Raw genomic sequence first — 7,739 nt, 5'->3', positions numbered from 1 at the left:
AGGAAAGGAGATTCACGGGTTGAGATAAGAACAATTTAATAATGAATAAAAAAATAAGCAATAACGATAATAATAATATATACAAACAAGTGGTGCACAGTGCAGTTGCTCACCACCTGCTGCCCAGCGCCTGGCCCGGCCCCCACTAGTGATCCTCAAACTGAGAAGTCCCAAAACTGCAATCCTAAACTAGGAGTTGTGGGTCCGTTGCTCCAGCCATGCTCCCTCCCAGCTTGTTGCGCACCGGCACGCTGGCAAAACATGGGAAGCTGAAACGTCCTTGATTTTTCTCAGCAACAACTAAAAACATCAGTATATTGTCAACATTCGTTTCATACCAAACCCCATACTAAACCCAAAACGCAGCGCTTTTCTAAGGACTCAGGAGAAAACTAACTCTATCCCAGCCGAAACCAAGACAGTCATATTCTGAATACAGGTTGTTTTCTTCCTAAAAGCTGGCAATAGTTGGATTTTCGTCTTGTTAAGAACCTGAGCTGGGCCGTGAGGTGCTGTCATCCATGATTAGCAGAACAGAAAAAAACTGCTTGTTCCTGTGGTGGTGTTGTTGCTTTCATTTACTCGGTAAATATTGGAAGGGGATCAATCATTTCTTTCAATGTTCCTGCCCTGCAGAGATTGCTGTTCTGGTGAAGGAAAAAAATAATCATCTACAATGCAGATGAGCAATAGTTATCCATTTATTTTAGTCAAGTTGTTTAACCCTGTTAATAGTTTTAGCTTTAATTATTAAAGTGCCTTATCCCTTTTAATGGTGAATGTAAAATGCGCACTTTAACAGATAGAGTTCTCTGAATTTATAATTATAAAATTTGAGAACTTAGTTCATGTTCTTAGCTGATAAGCTAATTTTTTATGAAATACTGCATTTTAAATGTTCGTTAACTGTTCAAGTGATAAGAAGTTCTGTCAGTTATGCAATTATTGTAGCATAAAATTCCAAATAAAAGCAAATGCTTACTGAGAAGTTAACCCCCATCACTTCTGAGTTTTTACTGCATGGTGTGCGTATTACGTGAAATACCAAATGCAGGTAGTATTGGAAGTATTTTAGTGTGAATTTAGGAAGTATTTAGAAAGGAATTTAGACGTATTTAGAATCATAGAATGGTTAGGGCTGGAAGGGACCTTCAAAGGTCATCTAGTCCAACCCCCCTGCAACAAACAGGGATATCTCCAACTAGATCAGGTTGCTCAGGGCCTCGTCCAACCTGGCCTTGAATGTCTCCAGGGATGGAGCATCCACCACCTCTCTGGGCAACCTGTTCCAGTGTTCTACCACTGTCATGGTAAAAAACTTTTTCCTAATATCCAATCTGAATCTACCTCCCTCTTATTATAAAACCATTACCCCTTGTCCTATCACAACAGGCCCTCCTGAACAGCCTCTCCCCATCTTTCTTGTAGGCCCCCCATTTAGGTGTTTCATTGCATGGTTAGCAATTATGCAGCTTGCTGTAGGGCCATTAGTACACCTTACTTCTGTCAAAAGACAACCTCAAAGAAGTTTGGGGTTTTTTTTGTAAGCAGAGGTGATAAGGTAAGCTGCTTTATTATTATTATTCTTGTATTATTTGCAATGGTCTGGACAGCAACATGAGAAAGCTGTGGAAATAGGATTTGAGGTGGATCAATTTTTCCCTACAGCTTAGTTGCACTGTTAACACCCTCGCACACTGAAGTGTAACAAATTAAAACAGGCTGTTTCAGTATGGGAATCCATAATGGATGATTGCTAACCAAACCTTGCCATGGATGAAGCAGCAAAATGGTCACAGAGAGAAGAAAGCTCTGAAGGGAACTGGCTAATTACTGTGAGGTTAGAGAGCTTGTTTTATAGTTGGAATGTGCTCAGTATCTGTGCAAACTTGAGCTTTCAATCTTTTGAGCACGTGCCCAGAATAAAGCAATGTGTGGAAAACTCCTGTAATCAGTTCAACTTTCAAAAAGACAATGAAAAAGACAACTAAAGACAACCCAGGTAAGAATTATTTTGTTTTCCTAGTCTGGATTTAAAGATTTGTCTTGACTTTTTTTTTCCTTTTTTTTTTTTTTTTTCTGAAGAATAACTGGCATTACAGATTAAGATGGCTTGCTGCTATCTTCATACAGATGTATTGCACTTGGGTGGGCTCCACATGCTCTGCTGGATAAAATGCATTAGAGAGACAAAAGAATGAAGTTTTAGAACTTTAATACACAGTGAAGACCTGACATGAATGTCATCCAGAATCTATTTAAATACCGCATATAATTGGTACAATAATGCATTTTAAAGGTAGCATCCATTTATTTCCAAAAAAGCACTTTTGAAATTATGGACTGCAAACATAATTGAGACTAAAGTAACTGGATGTTATTTCTGATGTACTCATTACCTTTTTAGATTCCAAACAAACCAACATTAGTCTTGCTTTGTTAGATGTCATCTGCTGAAAGGGGTAGAAAGCACTGGCCTAGCAGATGAGATGCTGGGCTGAGATTAATTCCTGTCTGAAAATGAGTAGGTGACCTGAACTTGCTCTGCAACTCCTCATTTGCAAAGCTATGATAAAGTGTTATTATCCCTACCCCACAGATAATGACCAAAAGTTACATAAATATAGGCTTGCATGTTGTGATGGTAAACAAAGTAGCTAGGAGTACCTCTGAACAACTGGTGACGCTGCTGGGCAGGCTCTGTCGGAGGTAGCCTCTCAATGAGGCTGATCTCCTTTTGGTTTCTGAAGAGACTCCTACGCTATTAATTCATCCTGTGATTTAGAGCAGTTGTTTGTGTACTGCCTTTCCCTCCGAAGCGTTTTACACATAAGCCGAGCTTGTCTCTGCGTAGAGGTGCCCAGTATACAGCCCTCTGTGGAGCTGTACACTGGGCAGAGGAGCAGTCACAGCAGTACAAATTTTAAACTGGTTCAACTCGACATCGACTGGAAACTATACCACAGAATTGACAGGCTTACATTTAAATTACTGTTCCTCATTCAAATCATAACAGTTTTAGAGCAGTCTGCTCTTACCAAATGAACTACTGATTCAGTAATAATTCGAGAGGGTGCATCATCTTCTGAATCATCATATCCTCCTGTGCCACGGGAAGGCTACACAGCAATACAGTCTAACTTTGTTTCATTTTGAGATTTCATGAACTGATTACCTGTGCTTACATTTTTATAAAGTAACCTACGTGGAAGTTATTCTTCAGAGCCAGCAATGCAATTTTAGATGCTTAATAAACTGATTTGTTCCTCTGTACTTAAATGAAGATTTCAATTCACACTTGGGTTTAAAAATTTGCCTCACAGTATTGAGATAACATGTATCATCTTATAAAAAGATAGCTTGAGAAAACCCTCTCTCATCCAGGAACAGTGTTGTCTGATGAAGAAATACTATTCCAAAGAAGTAACATTCCAACTACATAAGTTGGTGGTTTTGTTAAATAGAAATACGTCCTTTTATAACAGCAGCGTGTGTCCATGGTGGTTTAATAATATGATTTCATATTGCACAGTACTCCTGCCATTCTTCCTTCCATGGAAAAACAGTTTCAAAACTGGTAGTCAGGTAGCAGAAGTAAAACTGTGTAGGGATTGCCCATTACTGATATCCAGGAAGTGGTAACTTCAGTCCTTCCTTTGCTTCAAAAAAAGTGTAAGAGAGGGTGATCAAATCAACTTTAGCCATTTTAGGGTCCTCTGCAAATTCTGGATCAATGTAGAAAAAGACAGGCATGTCCACTTCCTCTTGAGGGTTTAGCCGCTGTTCTTCAAAACAAAAACACTGTATGGGGGAGGAAAAATACCCAACAATTAGACAACAACAGCTATGATAAACTTTATCTCTGCCAACATGACAAAGTATCTTTTAAAACTCAACTCTCATTCCCTGCACATCCCTAAAATTTTGGCAAGTATCAACCACATGAGCAACATGACAGCAATTCTGTTCCTCTTATGTTACAGGGGGGGCAAAACTCCCCTTTTAACATAGTGTCCAAATGTGCAAACTGGCCAGGCTGGCTCACACTGTACCACCTGCCCTCAGAGTCTCTTTCAATATGGTAATCTAAGTAGTGTGTATTTCAGAGCCACTCTAATCGGACATGTAGTGGAGCTTGTTATGAAGACAGTAATACTAAGGATGAAATGATGCAGTCATTTGAAAAAAGCAAGGTATTTTCTCAAAATGTTGGCATACAAAGAATGGTAGCCAGGGTTAAAATTAGAAAAGCTAATTAATGGCTAACTATTCTCATTCATGTAAAGGAAAATGTAATCTTTGGTTTATTCACACTTACTTGTATTTTATTGAAATACTGTCCTGCTTCAAAGGGTATTACGTTGTAGGTAGAGATTCCAATTATTGGTTTGTCAGTAGGGTTTTTCGCTTTATAAAAGGCCAGTGCTGTCTCTCCTGGTACCACCTGTATAAAGTAATCATACGGTGATTCCGAATCCACTGCAGCCTTCCACCCCTCAGAGTTGTTTAGACTTTAGCTAGAATGAGTTCATTTTCTCTTTTGCTGTTTCAAGCTGGTTACTTCATACGTCACAAGTATTTTACTTATAGACAATTCACCCCTATTCAAAATTAAATGCACTAATAATGTTATATGTGTGCGTTTTTAATCTTACCCAGTTTGCCAGAGACTTCGATTATACTCAGCAGTTTAGCAGCACACAGAGATCTTTTGATATGCAGATTTATATATGGTGTACACTTCATTCTTTCAATACTGGACTCAGAAACTAAGAAGCATGACAGACTCCTTTTGAGAGGTTCTATTAAGAACTCATTTAAAACAGTAAAGTTAGACTGAAATGTTCACTTTTTAAAACATAAAAAGTCCTATAATAGGGGATATAAGAGAAAGTACTAGGGGGGAAGTCTGGCAAAACCCCCCAGATTTAGATATACTGCTATACCAGATATTATTTTTTTAATCTATATATACACACACACTTTATGGTGTATCTACCATACAGTGTACATGTAAATATACTGTTGATAGCAATCCTTTTTTTGTTAGCGTGATGGGAAGGTGGAGGAGTAACTACGCTTTAACTACGACCCCAGAGGCACTAAAAGTCCTGCCCTCTGGCAGAAGCAGACACCAGCCCTGCCTTCCTGACCAGCACCGAATACAACGTTCCGAACTGGAAGCAGCCCGGACGAACGTGGCCCCAGCTGGGTGCTTTTCCCGATCAGGGCCCAGACAGGCAAACCAACGGATGTGCGGGATCGGTGAGGAAAACGCAGGCGGCGGAAGCGCCGCTGTGGGCTCCCGGCGCAGGCGGCTCGGGGGTGGCAGGCGGTCACTCACGAAGATCTCGCTCTGCTGCGGTTTGAAGTTCCACTGGATGCTGGAGTGCACGTCGGCGTTGAAGGTGACCCTGATGACCCGCTCCCTCACCGGCTCCATGCTCTCGACCCGCTCCGCGCTGCGGCCCGCGGTCCCGCCCAGGCCCGTCGCCTGGCAAAGGAACGGCAGTGAGTGCCCGGCGCCCCGCTCCCGCTCCTGCTCCGCGGGCGGGACGGCGCGGCCGCGCCGCGGGGCTGCGCGGTACCTGGCAGTAGAGGCGGTAGAGCGGCACGGCCGCGTAGGACATGCCCACCATGCCCACGGCGGCGGCGGCGATGTAGGCCAGCGCCGACCGGTTCCGGCGCCGCCACTCCTCCTCCTGCCCGCGGGTGAAGGGGTTGGAGCCCCGCAGCCCGCGGGCCCCCCGCGGGGCCGGCACCGGCCGGCCCGCCGTCGCCCAGACGCCGTACCGAGCCGCCCCCTCCGGCCGCGGGGGCGCCCACCCGCCGGCACGGCACGGCCGGGGAACGGCCCGTCGCAGCGCCAGGGCCCAGAGCGGGACCGGCGCCCCGGGGAGCCCCATGGCGCGCGCGGCCGCCGGGCGGGGCGGCGAGTGCCGCTCTGCTCGCGAGACGCGGCGGCGGGCGGAGCCCGCGCTGACGTCACTCTGCCGCGCGCACCGCCGGCTCCCGGCGGCGCCAACCGGCGGGGCGGGGGGCAGGAAAAGGGACGGACCGCGCGGAACCTTTGTGACGCGGAACCAAGGTTACCGGGGGGGGAACAGAAAAGGGGGCGGACCGACGGAATCTTTGTGCTCTATAGGGCTTCTATAGGTGTCTATAGAGCTCTGTGGGGCTCTATAGGCGTCTGTGGAACTCTGTAGGGCTTGTATAGTGCTCCATGGGGCTCTATAAGGGTCTATAGGGCTCTATCGGGGTCTGTAGAGCTCTGGGGGGCTCTATAGGGCTTCTATAGGGGTCTGTAGAGCTCTATGGGGCTATATAGGGCTCTATAGGGGTCTGTAGAGCTCTATGGGGCTATATAGGGCTCTATAGGGCTTCCGTAGGGGTCTACAGGCCTCTGTGTAACTCTATAGGCGCCCGTTTGTGGGCGTGAGAGGCAGCCGCCCCGCGCCGCCTTCCCGCGGGGGCGGAGCGGAGCGGAGGGCGCGCTGGCGCCGAGGGGCCGCCCGTCGCTCTCCGCTCGCGGCGCGGGCGCTCCCCGCCGGGTGTCTGTCGCGGTGCGCTGTGCAGGTAACCGGCGCAGCCCTGCCGGCCGGGGGGCCGCGCCGCGCCCCGGCACCGCCGCGCTTCGAGCCGGCTGCGTCCGAGCCGTGCCGGGGCGGGCTGGTGCCGGGCGGCAGCGGGGCCGCCGCAGAGTCCGCCAGAAGCGGGTTAACGTGGCGGAGCGCGGCGGGACGGGGCGATCGTCCTCTCTAAGCGCCTCAGCGCGGTTCGTGCGCGGGAGGAGCGCGGTGGGCGCCGGGACCGTCCCGGTGGGTCCCTTCGGGGCCGTGAGCGCACGGCCGAGCGCCGGTAGAGCCCCTTGGTGCCCGTACCGCCCGTCAGCCCTCACCGTGCTCCCGCGGGCACCGAGCCGGTGCCGCGGTGCGAGCGCGGAGCCGTGCGGTGCGAGCGCGGAGCCGTGCGGCGCTGCCGGGGCGCTCCAGCAGAGGAGGAGGCTGCACCCCTTTGTCTTCTTGCGGGTCTCCTTGTTCAGTGGGCACACTGGTTCATGTTGGTTTCCTCTCTTTGTGATTTGTTTTTGTTTAGGCGCGAACGTTGGCGTGCCGCCAAGCGATTGAGCGCTGTTTGCAAACAGCAGTAGCTTCGGGGCAGACAAGGTGAGGCAAGCCCAAAAATGCCATCTTTCTTCCCAGGACTGGTCCCCCACGCCGTCACAAACTCTGCTGTAGCAGCACTTGAATGTGTTGCTTCAGAGCTCAGCTCTGCTGTGCGCTGGGTCCAGTAACGGGGTCACGCAGAGACTTTCTGCTCAGATGTATCGAATAAAAGAATGATGAAGGCTGGAGCGAAGCAGCGTTGTGATGTTCCCTCTGTATTTAGGTGGTGGTGTATTTGATCCCGTAGCGAGCGATCTGAAAACGTGTACTGCAGGAAAATTTGTGGTAGCCAGATGTAAACGTAACATTGTTCGCGCAAAAATAGACCTGCAGGAATTGGTCAGGGGCTTTTTGTGGAGGCTGACGCTCTGCACGCAGGGAGCCTGCTTTATTTTAGCCCAGGTTTTTAGTGTGTCACTGGTACCACTGGCACCTGTGGCCGCGTTTTGCCTGTGCATTGTTCCGAGAGTTCCTTGTACTGTGTTTCAGGAGTAATATCCTTTCTGGTTCGTGGCCACGTGAAGGTTTAGCCGTACAGCTCATGAGATGAGGAAGATTCGGTTCTGACACAGA

General features: G+C 48.1%; 1 protein-coding gene across 1 annotated transcript; it reads right to left on the bottom strand.

Moving 5' to 3' along the window:
- Positions 1–3,398: 3,398 nt before the first annotated feature.
- COX11 (cytochrome c oxidase copper chaperone COX11) lies at positions 3,399–5,906 on the bottom strand. Its single transcript, XM_086624322.1, has 4 exons — positions 5,589–5,906; positions 5,345–5,494; positions 4,319–4,444; positions 3,399–3,801 (listed from the first exon to the last, which is right to left on the bottom strand). Exons 1-4 carry the CDS (start codon positions 5,904–5,906, stop codon positions 3,619–3,621), a joined length of 777 nt encoding a protein of 258 aa, XP_086480448.1. The 3' UTR covers positions 3,399–3,618.
- Between the last annotated feature and the right edge of the window lie 1,833 nt (positions 5,907–7,739).

The sequence above is a fragment of the Tauraco erythrolophus genome, chromosome 20 (genome assembly GCF_009769465.1).
Source record: "Tauraco erythrolophus isolate bTauEry1 chromosome 20, bTauEry1.pri, whole genome shotgun sequence".
Classification (NCBI taxonomy): domain Eukaryota; kingdom Metazoa; phylum Chordata; class Aves; order Musophagiformes; family Musophagidae; genus Tauraco; species Tauraco erythrolophus.
The sequence above is the reverse complement of the archived record's forward strand: the minus strand, read 5'-3'. Positions and strand labels throughout refer to the sequence as shown.

What these genes read in the sequence shown, in the direction of transcription:
- COX11 (XM_086624322.1), bottom strand. Translation starts at nt 5,906, where the DNA reads ATGGGGCTCCCCGGGGCGCCGGTCCCGCTCTGGGCCCTGGCGCTGCGA. An exon ending in CGCAGCAGAGCGAGATCTTC is followed by an intron (nt 4,445 to 5,344) that starts GTGAGTGACCGC and finishes TACTTTATACAG; the next exon opens with GTGGTACCAGGAGAGACAGC. An exon ending in AGTATTTCAATAAAATACAA is followed by an intron (nt 3,802 to 4,318) that starts GTAAGTGTGAAT and finishes TCCCCCATACAG; the next exon opens with TGTTTTTGTTTTGAAGAACA.